Below are 19,567 nucleotides of genomic sequence, written 5' to 3' on the forward strand. Positions count from 1 at the left end.
AACGATGTAAACACTGTTTTGAGGACACATCACTTCATCATAACGCAATATACTCTTTGTGATAATTATTTTTTAAACATCCCGCTTCTTTACAACGGTAATACTAACTGTTTTGTGTTTTACGCATAGTAATATTTTGTCCTTTTACGCGTGCCGTAGGTCAATGAATGACGTGTGCGTGCGTGGGGCAGGTCTGGGTCAAAGTTTAGTTTACTTGGAGCGGACAGCGTCAGTGTGGCGTAAACTGGCAGTGAACCACGATGGCAGTAAGAAATATCAATCGCTTTTGGGAATGGGGCAGGAAAATAATATGCGTCGGGAGAAACTATGCAGATCACGCAAAGGAGTTGAAAAATGCCATTCCTACGGAGCCCTTGCTGTTCCTGAAGCCTCCGTCAGCCTACGTAAGAGAGGGGTCCCCCATAGTGGTCCCCCTGTACACCAGCAACCTGCACCATGAAGTGGAGCTGGGGGTCGTCATAGGCAAAGGGGGCACGAGTATCCAACAGTCCGACGCGATGGACCACGTGGCGGGATATGCTTTATGCTTGGACATGACAGCCAGAGACATCCAGGACGAGTGTAAGTCCAAGGGCCTGCCCTGGACCATGGCCAAGGCTTTCAACACGTCCTGTCCGGTCAGCGAGTTCATCCCCAAAGAACACATTCCGGATCCTTCAAAGGTCAAGCTGTGGCTCAAGGTGAACGACCAGCTGCGGCAGAACGGCTGCACGTCACAGATGATCTTCTCTATTCCGTATCTCATCAGCTACATCAGTGACTTCATCACCCTGGAAGAAGGGGACCTTATCCTGACTGGGACCCCCAAAGGCGTCTCAGCTGTGCAGGAGCATGACGAGCTGCAGGCCGGAATAGAGGATGTACTGACTATGACTTTTAGTGTAAACAGACAAGAACGTTGATGAACCATAAGATCTATGAAAAATTTGGAAATCTTTAAATTGTACTGTCACTTAGTGCCCTACAGGTGGCAGCAGTATCTCAGGTCTATGACTTTGGACATAAACACACATTTTGCACTTTGAACTGTTAATCCTACTGTCCTACTGATATTTTGTCCCTTTCATTGTTCATCTTGACTTATGTTTTAAGGTGTTTGGTACAAAGTAAAAATGATTGCCCAAAGTAATAAAAGTACTGAGTTGGAAACTATTTGTCATGCCATAGCCTCATTTGACTGACTTTTCTGTGTTCAAAATAATTTAATGAATGAATCAATAAATATTATTTGATAAACTCAATCCACATTCCTGTGAGATGGTTGAGCATCAGCTGCTGGTTGCATTTCAGTTCTCCCACAGGCCTCTCTGTTTTCAGGATCAATCAGAGCCTCCGTCAACCTGTCCCGGGCCAGTCTGGTGTAACCTGACACTGTGTACATCATCTCTCCGCACCTGAAGGCATGTTATCTCGGGGATTCACACAGCACCCATGCCCCGGTCCTGAAGACGCCCTGGGCTCACGGTGTCCATCACTGAAACAGGTATGACAGTTCAATTAGATGTGGTATCAAGGAAGGTAGGTGGTTTCTCACACAAAGTATCCTGTGAGAATGTCATATTTTTTTTCAATCTTTCGTATTGTCCCATTGAGGGTGCCTTCACAATAGCTTCAAAGCTCCACCTCTCCACTGGCTTAGTAATCACTACATTAAGCAGTATGTTGTCATCTCAAAGGCCCGGGAAGGTGACACTTTGAAGGCAATGATGTCACTCGAAATCAAAACGCTGAAACTAAGTCGAGCTTGGATAGAGTAGGCGTCCTTTTCATCGACACTGTACATTTTATACCCTCACTAATCCCGGCAAAGCACTCCAGACAAGACATCAGACACAAGAGAGAATGAGACATGGGAAAATGAGACTTGTTACACATATTTTGGTGCGTTTTGTGGGACATGTTGCACTATGACAGCTTTGGTTTATAGCTGCGGGCTCAAAACAGAAGAGCAGAGGGATCTGTCTCATTTGAGAGAACTGGGTCAAATCCTTGGTTTGTTTAGGTGGAAAAAAGCACGTTTGATACATTTCACAAAAATGACCAATTCTTAGACAAAAAGGGAGTAAGACTTTTGGTTTTTGGCCTACAGTTCTGAAAAGTTCTATATAGTGACTTCACCATATACTGAAAGGTGTGTCGCTAAGCACAGATTTAACCACATAGAGTTTTATTGTCCATGCATTGAGCTGTAATTATTAGTTTAATGAATTAGGTCTGTTGAAAAGAAAAGAAACAGTGCGTGAAGAGCAGGTGCGTTGATATTTTATGTGCGGAATGATGCAGGTGGAAAGGCAACGTGGATATTGTTCCATGGACAATAATGTGCTCAACAGCTTGGCTATTAACTTAATGCCATTTTATCTCTTTATATATTAAAATGGTCTTGCAAAATTTCTCTTTTTCACTCTAGTCCTGAAATCATCTGCTTATAAAGTGTATCCTAAGTGCTACACAATCAGTCTTGTAAAGTATTTGTAGTAAAATCCCATGTTGTCCCTGAAAGTTTCCCACTGACTCTATTGAATTATTCCATGCAATTGAAAAATCCCCAGTACCTAAATTACTTTCCCATCAATTAACATCGGGCTCCGGAGCATACTGTGAGGCCCCAACCGCAGAAGAGCCAGAGAAAATCCCAGAGCATTACTTCCCTGAATTGTCGGAGACTGTGGTTTGGGCGAAAAATGTAGGAACCATCTTCATCTTGCGGCAAACCACTTTTAACGCAGTAATCCTCGCTCCTTTATCTCCTTGGTCCCTGTCCTTCAGCACAGCACTGGTCCCCTCCCTCCAAATGTTTCCCATTACTTGTGCATGTGCTTGTTTTTTCCCTAAATAACAGCCACCTCCCCAAACTCTCATCACCTCTAATCTCACAAATTACCAGTGGCCCTGTAATACCATCCTCCACGAGCCATTTTCGCTCAAACCAACAAATCCACCGTGAGGAATTGATGGTATGGCCTGAAATTGTGGTTTAAAATGTTCAGAAACTGTATTCAGAGTAAACAAACTGCTTTTCCTAGTGAGGGAAGATTTACATACTTTAAAATAAATGTTCATAACGTTAACATTTTGTTTTGAAAGCATGCATATAACTTGAAATATGTTAGCAATAGTATGTTGGAGTGGGCAATATTGACAACAAGGAGTATCCTGATAACAATAAATATACAATATGTTGACGACGCACTATAAATGTATTAGATTAAGGAGGTATTAAACAAATGTATTAAACAAATGTATTAAACAAATGTGATGGGTCTGTTTTACCGACAAAAGTACAGAAATGTCACTTTACCCAGTTTTGAAAGATCCTCTCTATTGACTACATTTTCAGATGGTTTTGTGTTAGGGAAAATACACTTAATATTCAAATTTAGCATCTCCCAAAAACAACTCACACAATAATAATCGAAATGTTGTCCACTTCAATAGGTGAGTAAACATATTTTCAGCCAGTGACATGAATGCTACACGGCTACACGGCTATCGGCTGCTGTAAACCTTACTAACTGTGGGTAATAATATTGTATTTTATGAATCGTACGCATGTCTGTCTATTGTTTCCCTCCACTTCATTTGTATTCTCACATCAATGCCGTGTGTTAAGCGACAAATTGAGATCAAACTTGGTGCTCTGCTGCTTTAATGACCCAAAGCGACTGGGCTGTCCATGGTCCTGACAAACCAACACGTTCACCATATGGCAGACTGGAGTCTCGAGTCTGTTAATGGCAGCTATCGGAATAACTGCTAACAGCAAGTCATAAAAGTAGTCACAGATGAAGTGAGATGAATGCTGTTACTGGTCCATGCCAGACGTATTAAACCGGCCCTTAAAAACTTAAACGCAATACCAAATAGGAAAGGAGAAAGTATTGAGAGTTTTAGGGTGAACGTACAACATTCCCATGCAACATTTCGAATGTATTTAAGCTTTTTTTGGGTGTCTTTTTGTTCCTAGACAGAGATCCATAAAAGGGAAGATTCAAAGAAGGATTTCTCATTTTACTGACATATTTTATAATTACAGCCATGGTGACTGCAGACGGTGCATGTAGTGGAGGTGGAGAGTGTGAGAAGCAACTGTGCCGGAGTATGAAACTATGAAAGCACCAAACATTAATGTTAATACAATACCACAAACATTAACGCACAATATAATTCAATATAAATAAAGGTTATTCAAACTAAGATGATCATTATTAGACTAGACAGATGAGTGAGAAATGGGGGATGAGAGAGAAGGGAAGAATTGAGTTGTGAATTGAACACTCGACACTGCGGCCGGCTGCACATAGACGTGCATACGTGTGCTCGACTGAGTCACTATTAATCAACTTAAAATTATTTTGAGCCAGTCAAGTTTTTCATGAACTTTTATCCACACTGACAATAGTACAATAATATACAAACATTTTTTTAAAACGCATCTGCGACATTATTTTCACTCTGAAAAGCTCTAAATTATATATTCACAGGTGAATTAGTAATGCACCTGTTTGGTCAACATTATATACAATGTGAACGCTCTTAGGGTTTCACTATGTACACTTGAAGTATGTGTAAAGTATAAAGGCTATTTCAGTCATAAAATATCGGGTAGATTGGTTAATACTGTTAAAAGCAAAAATAGTGGTTTGTGTTTTTAATTTTTTGTCAATAGTCAATTCTTAATAAATACATAAACACATGAGTATTTTCCATTTAGAAGATCATAATATACACACTGTCCTGCTCAGTATTTTTTAATAAACATTTTGTCTGAGTGTTTGAGAAAAATAGTGACGCTGAAGGATTCGCTCATGCTGGATCAGACAATCCCCCAAAAATGACCTTGGACTTTATCAGACTTTTTCGTTGACCGTCAGTTCATTTGTCTGTGTCATTGGGTTTAAAAACATCCAATTTCGCTTTCTATCCTGTCCCTGAGAACAACGGCCATTTTAACAGAGGCGTGTGAATGTAAATATGTCCATCACCGTTAGTCCCACCCAAAGTTCTGGCCGCTCATGTGATAGAACAGCTGGTTGTACGGCCTGTAGAAGTCTCTAAGCCTCTGTAGCACCTCAATGGGGATCTCTGGATGTGGTCTGCCTTTTGACTTGCCCAGACAGCGAGGCCTACTGCTTCCCTCTGGCTTCTTGAGACACGGGAAGCCCTTGGTCTCGTTGAAATAGAAGTGTTTGTCCGACACGACTCTCTTCAGACCTAGGAAGTCCTGCACCCGCCCCATCTCGCCAGCCGGGTCGGACACCAGCCGCTCCCCGCTCACAAAGAGAAAGTGGTCGCGGGTGAAGTGCTTGAGCCAGTTGTCCATGTGTTTGGCGTACAGGCCGATCCGCACCGCGCTCCACGTGGTGTCAATCTCCGAGCCGGTGGAGTTCTTTAAGGCCAGGCTCTGGAATGAGGGGAGGCCCGGGTTTTTGGTCAAAGTTTGGGTGTAGTCTGATATGGCTCTTGTGACGGGGTCCCGGACCACCACAATGAGCTTGGTCTGACAGTTCATGGAGCAGACGCGAGCCGGCGCTTCTTTAGTGACAAAGTAACTGGGGGTCTTCTCCATGGTGATCTGGCCGTCCAGCGTCCGAGGCATCAAGTTCCTACGGGGAAAAAGTAGATATGTAGGAAATCAATGCACAAATGATTCATCGACAAAATCATTATTGTATTTCTTTTGGTATATTTCTGAAATATTTTTACAATATCAGTGAGATTGTAAAAATAACGACTTATTAGGCTAATATTTGCATTTTGATCACAAATTATTTATACTATGATAATTCCTGGTGCCTCATAATGGTCTTAAGGTTTGTAACAGCCGTCCACTTATTCACACAAGCCTGAGTCACCACCACAAAACCTCAAGAACCACTTAGCTGTAATTTGTACACTTTTTTAAGCCTCTTTTCTTATGAGAGCAAAGTACTCCTCATCATCAGCTCTACAACTACACAAACCCATCCCAGACTTAAACATAAGAAGTGAGTATTAGAAAGGATGACTACTCTGATATTCTAAGTTGGTTACTTTCATTATTACTACTTTGAAAATATGTGTTGTACTGTAAGAAACACAGACATTTTTACACAATGGGAATCAAACCCATGACCCTCTAGCTAAGAGGCAGGATCACCATTATTCAGTTTGTTGACTTGTGGTTTAGCTTATCTGGATTTTGTACATTACAATTAAATACAAACACAGTGAGTGCACTGTCTGTAGTTCATTTGTCAAACACAGTTTACAGTGTCTTACTGGAAACAACAGCATTATTGTGGCTTTCCTTAAAATAAACACAAAATGAGCCTGTGCATTTTCCAGTTGTCAATAAAAAGTGCTCTTTGGAAAGGGTAAGATGTATGTTGCATATGGAACATAACCCTAACCCTTTATTTGCACACGTGGAAATCAACTGATGACATGCACTTCATTTGGGACACTGAAATAAAGGTTTAAGAAAGATAGTATTAGAGTAAATGTTATATTATTGTTGTCGCAGCAGGCCTGATGCAGCTGACCTCAAATAGTTTTATAGAGAATTAGGCAGTGGTTTAGTGTGATTTTAACTGACTGAACTAGGTCTGAGGTTTAAGTGGGAGAAAATTATAGGCCAGATTCAAACTCATAAAATGTATTTTAGCTCTGAGAATATCTTGTTTTCTCATATTTTTTTTTATTAAAGAAAAACGCAGATCAATCAAAACATGTATAAATAAAGATACAATAGCAACAACAACAGCAATGACAGGAAAAAAGTGAATATTATTCAATGTTTACTGTTTAAGAATAGTGCTTCCACATGAAAATAAAGAGTAAGGTTAAAGCATACCATGTCCAAGATTTGAGTCCCATTTAATCCAGTTTATGTCAAATTTGTCCTTTTCCAAGTTCAGTCTGTATGTGATGTTTTCCATTTTCTGTATGTCCATTATGATGTTGGTCCAGTCCTTTCTTGTTTGTGCCGTTGTGTCATCTATTGATGCCATTTTCCCCAGCCGCCAAAAGTATCTTATAAAGATATCCTTTCTTATTGTCTATGGCATGAGACCTAAATACATAGTTCTAAAGTCAGTGTGTTAAAAACAGTGCCTTATTAATTTCTGTCCAATAGTTCTGTGCAACAGGATAGTCCCAAAATACTGTACATGATAATGATGTGCCTCCAGGCAACCACATTTTCTCCAACATTCAGCCCCTCCCAGAGAGTAATGAACACTTTGACATGTTTTCATAAAGAAACTATAGAGAATATCTTGTTTTATAATTAAATACATGGAGGTCAGACTTTCACATACAGATTGTCAGCATTTCCTTTAAACATCAGCATTAGTGTAACCAAAAGAGGTAAGTTTGATATTTGGGCCAGCAAACAAATGAATCACTTAACTGTTGTCAATGAATGTGAGCATTGTGTAAATAGCCATTTTCCAGTTATCACTCATTTAGTAGTGTTCATAGTTGAAGTAGGAACTCTGTATTCCAATGAAAAAGTTTGCTAAATCAGAATGTCAGTAATGTTTAGGACAGAAAGTGGAGCGGATGTTAAAAAGGTAAATAAGATGTATTTAAATAACAGCTGTGGTCATCAGAGATTGTTTGAGTATGTTTTGAATTTCCTGTTTACTTAAAATCAAGACTTCTCAATCCATCTCTTTAAATTATACCTATAATAAAGACTTTTTATTGATTTTTAGCCAGTAAAGGAGCTCCAAATGGCCTCCCCTTGCCTGTCGGTCCAATCGATATGTCTGTCTCTATGACTGATTACTTACTGCTCTGGATAGGTGTCAACTCCTCCATGTACAGTCCTGGATATGTCCTTCCCGAGTGTCACTTGAGCAAAGGACCATAACCTGAGTCCTATGCTCATGAATACTTAATGAGCTGTGTCCATACTGGTCCCTGCCGCGCTCATCTGTCTGCATCATCACTGGATAATCAATACAAGCTATTTTCCCTCACAGATGTCAAAGCGTAAACAGATCGACCATGATTTATAACATGTCGTTTCTGTCATTGTTTGTGGCTGTGTTTTGCACTCGTAGACAGAAATTATGAATGTACTTGTTTATGTTTATAATTCAATTATTTATTTATTTTGGTCCTTGTTGGGATGGCAATGGGGTCGGAACCATGAGGCAAAACCATCCAAGCTAAGAAGCATTTGTTTTAGTTAGTTGCTAGAGCAGAAGGATTAAGGAATAAGTGATAACATGCGTAGTAAAGCAGGATTCGTCATAATAACTGTGGTATAAAACCAGAAGCATTACATTTTACAAAGTTGTTTATGTCAGAACTTACTGGCTGGGTAACAGGAGAACTTACTTGACAACTTTTATCAGGGTTTAAATATGAGCATTATGGTGTTTTTGATTTAGCCATATTGGCAAGACTTGCTGTCAGGCCACATAAGCCTGGAACTCCCTGCTGTTAAATAGATGTAGCGCTTTTCCTCCCTGAAGAGCGGTCGCGTCAATTACACCGCTGATATGTTCTCGGCTTCGGGCATCAAAAGATTAAATGCAAAAATCTTGGCAACGAGGCTGCAAGACTTCCTGCCTCCCAGAATAGGTGGTTTAAGAGCAGTAATATTCATCCCCTGGAGAGCTAAATCTGAGATGGCTGTGTAATAAGTGTCATTTTCAGGTGAATAGTGACATTGTTTGGAGTGATGAAGATAGTGAGAAATACAGTATAAAGTGATCGATGTTGGGGTTGAAGGCTGGCTTGTGTGGTCGGACCTAACAGACCCAAGCCTGTGAAGAAAGTAATGCTGCTTCTAGGCCTGTGCAAGTAATATGTCTCAAATTTACTATAAAAAGTCGTAGTACAAAGCTGCTTTTAATGATATTGAATGAATGAAGAAACATTTAAAACATAAATCACAAAACATTATTATTAAGTCTATACTTCTACTTCCTCTACAGGTCACATATGATAGGAGCCTCTATAAATAAATAAAAAAAATAAAATGAATAAAATGAATAAAAGAAATAAATTAAATTAAATTAAATTAAATAAATAAAATAAATAGACATGCACACACCACAGTTTGTCTTATAACAGCATGGTCTGAAAGGTTATGCTATGGCACGCATTAACTGCAAACAACACTTGGTAATGCTGTTGTTGCACTCACAGTTCCTTCAGTACTGAAGGTCACTGGTGTCAAAGCGATGCACTGTGCTGACAAAGGTATCATTATTGTGGGTGGGAGATCTGCTATAGAGTCGTACTCAGCCGCCATACTGTCTCACGGCCCTTGTCTGAAAAGAAATAGCAGAAACAGTAGAAGCCTCGATGCACAGCAATTAACTTGTTAAGAGCAAGTGTCCCCTGAGGTCAGCCTTGAACTTGGCTAACAAAATAATAAACACATACATCAAAAGGCTCGGTATTTAAATGTCAAACTAAATCCGATCTCTAGACGTCAATCTGTCAGGACTCCTGTTGCCTAAACCAATCCCTGTTCTCAACTGTGAACAAGTGGACGCTCCTGGGGAACCACATGACTGACAGAACTAATGTTGGCACCTACAGAATACATGCTATCTGATATTTCTGCTCTGAATATTACTGTAACTTGTGAAGGAATGGGGGCAGTTCACAATAGGAGGTACAAATCTAAAAGAGCATTACATTTTGTTCTATTGAGTTTTAGCAGGACGCACTTTGTGGCTTGACATCAGGTAAATCTGACGTCTTTAATGGGCAGTTTATCAGATGACTCCCTCATTCAAATATGTTTTAATGTGGGTTTATTAAAACTTAGTCCCTGACATGATATAGAATGAGGGATTACACTGACTGTACAGTATAGACATAAAATGAGTTAAAGTTGTAGTTGTTGTAGTTGTACAATGATTACTGAAGGTAGTTTTGGTTGTATAATGCCAACAAGCAAATGTTACAGATGACCGGTACTTTTACCCAAAATAATTCTTCATGTATTCGTTTTTGTTTTTAGTTTTTTAGTTTTTACAGATTTTGAAAGGTTCTCCTACTACTCAATAAACACAGTAGAACTAGGAGGAAGTAGTTGAATAAGACCCAAACTGTGTGTTCGTAGGTGGCAGCACATGTGTGTGGGCAGGACCTGCATCCTATTTAAATGATGGGGTAATTTGTGTGTGGTGCATGAGGTCCAGTATTAATGAGGACTTCCATCAGGAAGTGAGGTCACTGATGCCTGTTAATGACTTTAAGGTTTACCATTTGAAGGAAGTGAGCGCAGCAGGACCCAAGCATGGGTTTTACTGTGTATGTGAGTTGTATTCATATTGTATTAATGTATTTACTTATATGGGCACACATGTTCTGAAGCACATTATGGACTTTTTACTGACTCCTAATTTAAGTTCTGCCCATGTTCAATGCATAAATATGATACTCTGATAATAGAGATTATACAATTTGATTTTCCTGATGTCAACATAGACAATGACAACACAGGCCTATTCTTCATTCTATTAAACTGTCATGACTGAAAGCTCAGAAAAAATATTACCACCCCTCTGTGGACCACAATGCACCTTAAATTATTTTAATTCCCACCATATGGGGTGTGAGTGTGGGCCTTTGCCAACTCCAACTCCAGGCCCTGTACTATAGGGCACACAGCACAGCAAGTCAGCATTTAAAGAGACCACTTCCTGGTCTGCTACACCAATCAGAAACCTTTGCCTCTGGCTTCAGGCTGGACAAGGTGTTGCCCCCCCGTTGAAAATTATTCCCTTGCGTTATAGTCTATTTCTTCCACACAATTCTTCTGTCACAGTGTGCATGTCTGTACACGTGTGTGTGGTGACGAGGGAAAACATGCAAAAGGGCAGAAATAAATGAAAAAACATGTTTTTTTATGTAGTAGTTGTTATTGCACCATATGTGGTCATTAGCTTTTATATTTTGCTGAATCTAAATGCGATTCTTTATAGTTAAGATTTATACCGCCCATTACTAGATCAGACCAGGGTAAAACTCCTCTCTTAGGGCAGGAAATGACTACTGGATAGCTGTGGAATGTAGTGTCCAGATGACTACTTTTGAAACCTTTTATACCATGCACAACTCCTGAACAAATGAGGGATTACACTGAAAGCTGCACTATCTACATTTGCATACAATTATAAGTTATTTCGTTAGCTAGAAAAACATGCAGTCTTGGTGTGCTTGGACTTGTAACTGGTGGCCTGGTGGTATCACACGCTTGTCTAAGTTTAATTCCATACTGTGGAACATTCCAGGTAAAGCCATAACACCTTCATGAAGAAGCAGGCGATGGAACTTCCACCAGAAAAGCGACATACTTTAACACATTTTTGTAGTTCATTCTAACATCTCCTTGCTCCAAAATAGAACCTCAACATCTTCAGCTTATTTTTCTTTTCTAACTGTATTTACATAAATCCATCTCCTTTTTAAGTTCATTGGCATGTCCTGAAAAGATCCACAATAAATGTTGATAGGAATCCAATTGTGCATGGCTTTTGGTGCCATAGTTCTAGGTCAGCAGATTGACCAGAGTGAAACATATTGATTAAAAACCATAACAGGATGGAAAAAGCTATTAGTCTTAAGGGATTTAAAAAAAATATTGGTTCATATTTACAATACAAAAACAACAAAAACAGAAAGAAAAGATCTAACCTTACAGCCTCGCTCATAACAATGGCCTGATCTCGTCATGGTAAAGAAATATATGCAAATACAGTAGATGTTTGTTTTGTTTTTTCCTTCAAACACCTCATTATTTCATTATTACAATCTTTTCACCATGCCTGGCACACAATTATTTTCTGTAGGATTTCTCACACCATTTGTACAACATTTCATTGTCATAACAAAAGGTAAACTGGCAAGACAACCAAGAAAATGTGTGTGTTTAAACATCCACTTCAAACAAAAGGGGGAAAACATAAGCTCTTCCAAAACCACATAATGGCGACAAGGCCGTGACAATCAGGCCATTGTGCCACGGAAAGCCAAAGTTTAGGAGTTTTCTGCGGTCTCTTCTTTAGTCCCACATGAAACCCAGTCCACTTAGAGCCATAAAACAACACAGAAAATCATTACATCTTTACCCAGTTCATTTTGGTGTGCTATTTGTGGCTTTTCCTTTCCCGTAATGAGATTGAAGGCAAACACATGCAAACAAGACAACACAGGAAAAAAATGCTTAGAATAGTTTTCTGTTGCCAGTGATAACTTTGACTAAGGCCCTTTTTATACATTTTAGAACAAACTTAAAACAACTATATAAACTAGGTCTAATTCTTCAATGGATCCACTAATATTTTTCCAATGTCATATTTGGGTATGTTAAATCACCCAAATGACCCATTGCTGCAGTAATCTCTGTGATGAAGGTGGTATTTTTACTAGTTTTACTAGTAATATTAATATTCTTAATATTAGAACCTCGATTAAAACTTTGCAGAGTAAATAAATGCATTGAGAGTATTATTTTAGTATAACTCACCAAAGTGACAACATTAAAATGTAAATCTCACGGCTCTGATCATGTGCATGTTCATGGAACGTGACTGGAAACATCAGATCTGGTTGGTATTGTTAGTATTTATGAAACGGAGACATGCTGCGAGGAGGGAACCAGAAAGGAACATGGCTTCATTAAAGAAGAAAGAGGAGGATGTGGTGAGGATGAGGGGCAGCTCATGTGGTAAAGGGGAGACAAGTGGAGAAGATAAGGCTTTGTGTGTGTGTGTGTATGTGTGTGTGTGTGTGCGTGTGTGTGTGCGTGTGTGTGTGCGTGTGTGTGTGTGCGCGCACGTGCGTGTGCGTGTGTGTGTGTACGTGCTGTGTGCGTGTGTGTGTGCGCATGTGTGTGTGTGTGTGTGTGTGCGCGCACGTGCGTGTGTGTGTACGTGCTGTGTGCGTGTGTGTGTGTGTGTGCGTGTGCATGTGTGTGTACGTGTGTGTGCGCGCACGTACGTGTGTGCGTGTACGTGCTGCGTGTTTGCGTGTGTGTGTGTGTGTGTGTGCGCGCGCGCACGTGTGTGTGTGTGTGTGTGTGTGTGTGTGCGCGCGCGCACACGTGTGTGTGTGTGTGTGTGTGTGTGTGCGCGATTTAGCATGCCAAAATTAACAGTGAGTGCTTCCATGTGTCCGTATGCTAGCACTTAAGATACAACTAAGGGCTTAGGCTGATTAAATTACAGTTTCGGGGTCCTCTGTCAAGCCCTTGTTTGCCAAAACACTAACCTGTTGCAATGGTGAAGCTTATATTAGGCAAACTATTTGACCTCTTGTATTGTAAGTGATCATTTTCAAGCCCACAATGTGTTCTGCCTTGTGCATGCCAGTGCATTCATTTTAGAACAATATTTCGTACCGATAGTTGAGTTAACAAAGTTTTTCTGGCATCAACTTTAGGCATCTAATGTCCATGATGACTAAATATCTCATTAAGCCAGGGGTGTCCAAACTTTTTTCACCGCGGGCCACATTTTGAAACATGTACGGACCAGAGGGCCACAAACAACCCGAAATGTTGAATTTGTCGAATGACAAAGTGAATCATTCAACATTTTGCATTTGACATAGTTTCGATGCCTCCACACCTTTAATAAGACTTGGAACATTAATATTAAGTTGGTATAACATCAGAATGCTTGACTTTTTTCAATTTTACAGTAAAAAGTACTACTTATTGTTGTTTGGACCAACTTAGCAGGAAGCTGGAGGGCCAACAAAAAAATGTCTGAGGGCCGCATTTGGCCCCCGGGTCATAGTTTGGACATGCCAATGATTAAGCTGTATCCATAAATGATAATTGTTCATATTTATATGGTGCTCTTATCTTCAAAGCAAATTTATTTTCATCAAGCAATTCCTTGCCCATTCACCCACTCACACGCACATAATACACCAGTGTATGCAAGGTTAAGTGTCTTGCTCAAGGACACAACGACAGTATTCAACTGTGAGACCGCAATCTGCCAACCTGTGGGCCAGTGGATTTTTCTTGGAGCAGGATTTGAGTGCAAACCTTTGGATCAGAGGTTTACGCTCTAACGGAGATAAGTGTTATAAGTGCTATAAGTGATATAAGATGTAGGCTGCATCATAATAAAATATGAAAACTACCCCAGTCTTATCTTGTGGTATGTCATTGTCAAAATGATGGAGCATCTTCAGAAACCACACTTTGGACTTGCAGAAAGAATATTGGATTTTGTGATCCAAACGCATCATTAAAAAGGTGTCAGGATGAGCAGACCTGTTCTCCTGACCCTTGACTGTTTTGACTGCTTCGACCTGCTTTAAGAAATACATTTACACAGCCTATTCATCATTTTATTGTAGCAAATACAATAAACTTAAGCTGCTATCTACATTTGTGAAACATTTATGAGAATTCATCTTTTATCCTAATTGATTGCCAGTGATCACATGTGGATGTGATCAAAAGGGGGAAGCCTTGCACTAAAAGAGACAGTGTGATGTCACTGAAATCTACTTCTATTACTAACTTCTACTGGAATTTAGGCTTTAATTCCTTTCCCACAGAGAAGCCTCTAAAATATACATAATCTTTTGGCATAGGCCTACCAGATGTCTTGTCACAAAAGCCAAATTGGGACAAACTCACTTCTACATTGCCTTAAAACCCCGTGCGTACCTGTACCAATCCAGTCCTTTGTCGTAAAATCTGTCAAAGAAGTGCGGCTCTGCGCCCACGGCTCTCACGTCTGGGTGAACGCGCAGGAACTCCAGCAGCGCCCGGGTCCCACCTTTCTTCACACCGATGATGAGCGCCTGTGGGAACCGCTTCACCCCGAACGTGTTGGACACCAGGATGCCGCTGTGTCCGGGCTCCGAGTGTCCCGGCTCCGAGCGTCCCGGCTCCGAGCGTCCGGGCGCGTCCACCTGCTGCGCGCCGGTGCCGTTGCGCGCGTCGGGGAAGACACGGGCCGGCGATTCATCCGCAAAATCATAGTCCATGAAGTTGTCCTGCCGGTACAACGTCCTGGGAGCAGAGTCACAGAGTCCGCTGAGGCAGTAGAAGAAGTAGGAGAAGATCAGGAGCATGGTACAGAACAAGGACGCTTTGGACAGCACCTTGCCAGAGTTGAACCTGCCTCTGCATCCGCTACATCCCATGAGTTGTTCTCCTGCGCGGAACCAAAGAGCCCAAACTGCATGCTTCTTGTTTCTCCTTCAGTGCAATGCACATGTGCAAATGATTCTGCCAAAAGGACCTGTTGCGTCAAAAGCTGCCAGTGTGGACAGGAGCGCGATGGCCGGCGCGGATCGTCATCATCTGTCAAAACTTTTGTCCAAAGATGTTCCGCGCGCACTGAGCGTCTCGTCAATGTCTCATTCAAGGTGGCGCGTCTCCAACACCGCCCTTTTGCTAAAGTCTCCACCCTTCCGCGTCCAGCTGTGGGACAAACATGCCTCATTTACCCGGGGCCAGTGGAAGATCTTTGGCACGGTGCAAAAGCATTTAAGGATTTGTTCATCATTCGCATTGATCAAAAACAAAAGCTATGTTGTTGCAAAAGTACAAGATAATATATGCCTTTAATGTCCACACATGGGGACATGTTGGTGTTACAACGCAGTAGATACAGGGGGAAAGGACAGATAACTCATAGGAAGTTTAAAAAAAATAGAAGATTAATAGAACTCTTATAAACAAAAACAAAAACTCCTGTAAACACGTCCTCTCATATCTTAATAGGGAATGGAGGGAAGAAAATAAAAAATAAAGATACAATAAAATAATAATAATAAACATAAAAATAATAAAAATAGCTGGCATAAGATAAGATAAGATAATCCTTTATTGTCCCACATGGGGAAATTCCATTGATGCATAAGACAAATAATACTAATAATAATGGTAAAGTAAACACTCTTATTTACATCCGTTGTATGCCCATGAATGACATTAATTGCGTGTGAGTATGACAGTAATTGCACATGAATATGACGGTATTGCGCATGGTTAGTCAGTATTGCACATGTTCAGGGGGAGCAGTGTTTGTTATACAGTCTGACAGCAGCAGGAAGGAAAGACCTGCGAAACCTTTCCTTCACACAGCGAGGGTGGATCAGTCTCTCACTGAAGCTGCTAACCTATAACCACTATTTAACACATGTAAACTGAGAAGGGAAAGTTAAATCTTCTTGGCCCTTTGAAGTGGTGATATGTGACAGAGAAAAGCCCCAGGGAGGTCTACCCTTAAATCTCCTGCACCCTAACTCTGAACCGATGCCCCCAACATCATGGATTAGCTTTGACAATGTCGTGTCATTTTAGAGACTCCACAGGAAGGAGCCACTGTTTACAAGAATATTGAGTTACCACAGAGTAAAACATATATGAAAATAGATGGTATGCTAATAAAAGTGTTTATTTGTACAGGGACAGTGCACAACAATACACGGATACGGAAAACAATTATAGGAAATATGCTGGTGCCAGGTTATAGCATGAACACTAAATGATTGGAGCAGTTAGAAAAGTTGATGTACAAAAGTGCCAGATGGAGTGTTTTGGTACAAATCTTTGTGCAGTAATGGGGGAATACTTCGAACATGCATCCTCTGAATACTGCATATTCTGTTACATGGTCTAATCAGAGTACTATATTCCGAAAAAACTAAGAATACTTTCTCTAAAAAATAAAAAAAGCAACATAAAACAGCTTTATGTTTGTTGTATTTATTTATCATTGATTAGAGAAGTATGGACAATAACTTTTTTCATCTTTTTCCTTTCCTAATGCCTTTCTGTTTGAACCCCAAATTGTATTATAATTTCTGCAACGTGTGGCTTGGATTTCAGGAAAGTAACTGTATTCTGAATAAGACCAAATAAAACATTTGGTCTAACTTGGCCATATGTATTAAACCATATGTTCTCAAGTTCAGGGGTAAATGCTTTATCTGTTTAGCTTCTTGGAAATTAAATTCTTATTAACCTGCTTTGTCGACACAGAGACAAACAGAGACCACCACATAGGCAGATTGACCTTTTTTCTTAACAACAATTCTACAGTTTTGGGTCTGTCTCAAAAGGCAATACTTTGAAGTACTTTGGTATAAGATAGACACAAAAGGCAACAAACAAATCCTTCAAACAGAAAGTGGTATTGGTATCAAAGGTTTGGATGCTCACACGGCATGTGTTGGCATTTATTCACAATTTGGGACTCCAGCTTTGGTGTCTGGAGTCGAAATGAGGTTGAGATTTTAATTTGGCCTGTGTTTCACTTTTTTATTTGCTTTTCCCTTCACACTAATTGCTGTGTTTGGACTCATGCTGACAGGTATGGCCCCAAATATAAACAGTCAGATTAGGGAAACAAATACAAGTGGAATGCAAGCTGTGAACCAGACCTGAGATACAGTAGTTGTATATCATTACTGCACATTTTTTGCAGCAGTATTATGGACGATAGAGGCAGAGTGCACCAAAAACAAGCTGCGATTTAGCTTTATCAAGACAAGCCTGCTTTGTTATTAACGGAAACGCTTAACATACATTTAATTGTCATAATACTGATTCTGGCTATGCTCCTTTTTAGAAGCCACATCTTTTTTCGTGTGCAGGTGAGTTGCTGAGCATTTCCATCGCTAGAGGCCTGTTCAGATGCGTACATGTGTCTGCCATTACTGCAAATTACAAATAGCCAACTCCACAACGTTCCGCTCTCATTTAGTCGTTTCCACCACAAAGACGAGACTCTCAGCCATTTGCAAGAGCCGCAAGAAACATTTAGCAAACGCCATTGATGTTTACTGCACGAATAACTGCGTTCCTGTGAGTTCTGCGGGGAAATTAGCTCTGATTCTGATCTGGAGACACTGTGGTTATTAGTACAAAGAGCTGTGGTGGCTCAACCAAGAACAAGCAGATCATTGCTCTCATTTTAGCGTCTGAAGTGCAGAGCTTTTGAAGAGACAAAGGGCTTTTTGCTGACGCTCACATGTAAGATCCAGTGGCCCTCAGGTAGCCCGGCTCAAAAGCCATGCAACAAAGCCAACCCTGTGCACGCCCCGCCCTGCACCTAAATCTTTCCAACTTTTCATGTAACTCTCTGAGAATGATGGATGGATTGCTGGGCGAAAAACAAACCCCATCTTCCAGTTTGATTTACTTCTGCAGCTCTTCCTGTTCTCCTCCCTCTCCCCGGCTCACTCCTCTGGACCTAAGCACAGGTGAAGCTGCAGACTTTTGACAAGAACAACCCTGCAGCCGTTTACTTTACTCCTCCCAACTTATCGTAACCTTTAATAAGTCAAAATGTTGCTTTGCTAATTTGTTCACACACTCTTGTTCTGCTAAATACTTTTTCCCCACTCGGTGTATTGTTTTTAATTGAGAAGAACTATACTAAAGGTGTGACTTATGTTGACTCAAATGACACAAGTACACTGCTGCTTTTTGTTGTTGTGTTCTTTTTGTGTGTGTTGTGTACTTGTTTGTATCTTACTTATCTACTGTGCATCGTTTCAGTGTTGAATGTACTGTATATGTTGCAAAAACAAAAGTTGGTTTAAAAGTAAAAGTTTTGGGCTCCTTTTAAAAATGTATTTTGTTACAGAATATGCTATGAATACCTGCATTAACGGTCCGATACATGATCCAATCAGAGTACTGCATTCTGATTAAACTGAATACTTTAATATTGAGTTGCGTTATATTGTGTAAAAATGACATAGGATTAAAACACATTTATTTATCACTAATTACACGAAAAATTAAAAGTGCACACGCCACACGAGCAATGTCTCAGCCTAAATTACACAATAAAGTGTGCTATTTACTATTTTGATTATAGGAAAGGAACTGCATCTGAATACTTCCAAACAAAGTTAAGAATAATAAGTTAAATAGCCAAAATTAATGTTAAGATTACGGCAAGACACTACAAGCAATACAAATGTTTTCAATGTTTTGGTCAGTTTTCCCTCAGCATATAGGCTTTCATGTGGACCCAACACTGTCCTATCTCCTCCTAAAGATGTTTCATTGTTTTGTTAAATCAACTGGAATCTATAAATTCATTAGGAACATTCTAACTTTTTCTTAAAATGCATGTTTCTCCCATATAGGGACATAAAGATCTCTTAAACCTACTCACACCAAACTTTACGATCTTAACAAGAGTTTGACAGGACGTATAGAAGGATTTGTTTATATCTAATTCAAAACCTGATTGATTAAAGTTTTATTTCTAAAAAAATGAGATGAAATTATAATTTTTAGCCAGATCAGATCTAGTTTGCTCAAAAACTAAATGAGATATAAAGAATCTAATATGTCAACAAAATTATGTAAGAACTGGCTCTGTCTGTTTTTCAGATGTATATGTCCCAAATATGTGGAATTTTGCTTGTTTTTACACATAAAATCCCTTACTTCTATATAAAAACATTACATGATGAAAGTAATGCATTTTGTCTTATGTAAGTAAACTACAGGAGAAATTTCATTTTGATATCTTCTTGTCTAGCCTTAATATGTATTATTTGATTATTATTCATCACAATATAATTCTGAGAA

General features: G+C 39.9%; 2 protein-coding genes across 2 annotated transcripts; one reads left to right on the forward strand and one right to left on the reverse strand.

Moving 5' to 3' along the window:
- Positions 1–167: 167 nt before the first annotated feature.
- On the forward strand, positions 168–1,155 carry fahd1 (fumarylacetoacetate hydrolase domain containing 1). Its single transcript, XM_072443378.1, has one exon. The coding sequence runs from the start codon at positions 261–263 to the stop codon at positions 921–923; it is 663 nt and encodes a 220-aa protein (XP_072299479.1). The 5' UTR covers positions 168–260; the 3' UTR covers positions 924–1,155.
- Positions 1,156–4,863: 3,708 nt separating this feature from the next.
- On the reverse strand, positions 4,864–15,214 carry LOC140357694 (heparan sulfate glucosamine 3-O-sulfotransferase 6-like). The gene is made up of 2 exons (XM_072442209.1): positions 14,669–15,214; positions 4,864–5,627 (listed from the first exon to the last, which is right to left on the reverse strand). The coding sequence occupies exons 1-2, from the start codon at positions 15,148–15,150 to the stop codon at positions 5,009–5,011; spliced, it is 1,101 nt and encodes a 366-aa protein (XP_072298310.1). The 5' UTR covers positions 15,151–15,214; the 3' UTR covers positions 4,864–5,008.
- Positions 15,215–19,567: the final 4,353 nt, after the last annotated feature.

Source organism: Eucyclogobius newberryi, unplaced genomic scaffold (assembly GCF_026437365.1).
Source record: "Eucyclogobius newberryi isolate DKJ021-1_F unplaced genomic scaffold, fEucNew1.0.hap1 SCAF_13, whole genome shotgun sequence".
Taxonomy (NCBI): Eukaryota; Metazoa; Chordata; class Actinopteri; order Gobiiformes; family Gobiidae; genus Eucyclogobius; species Eucyclogobius newberryi.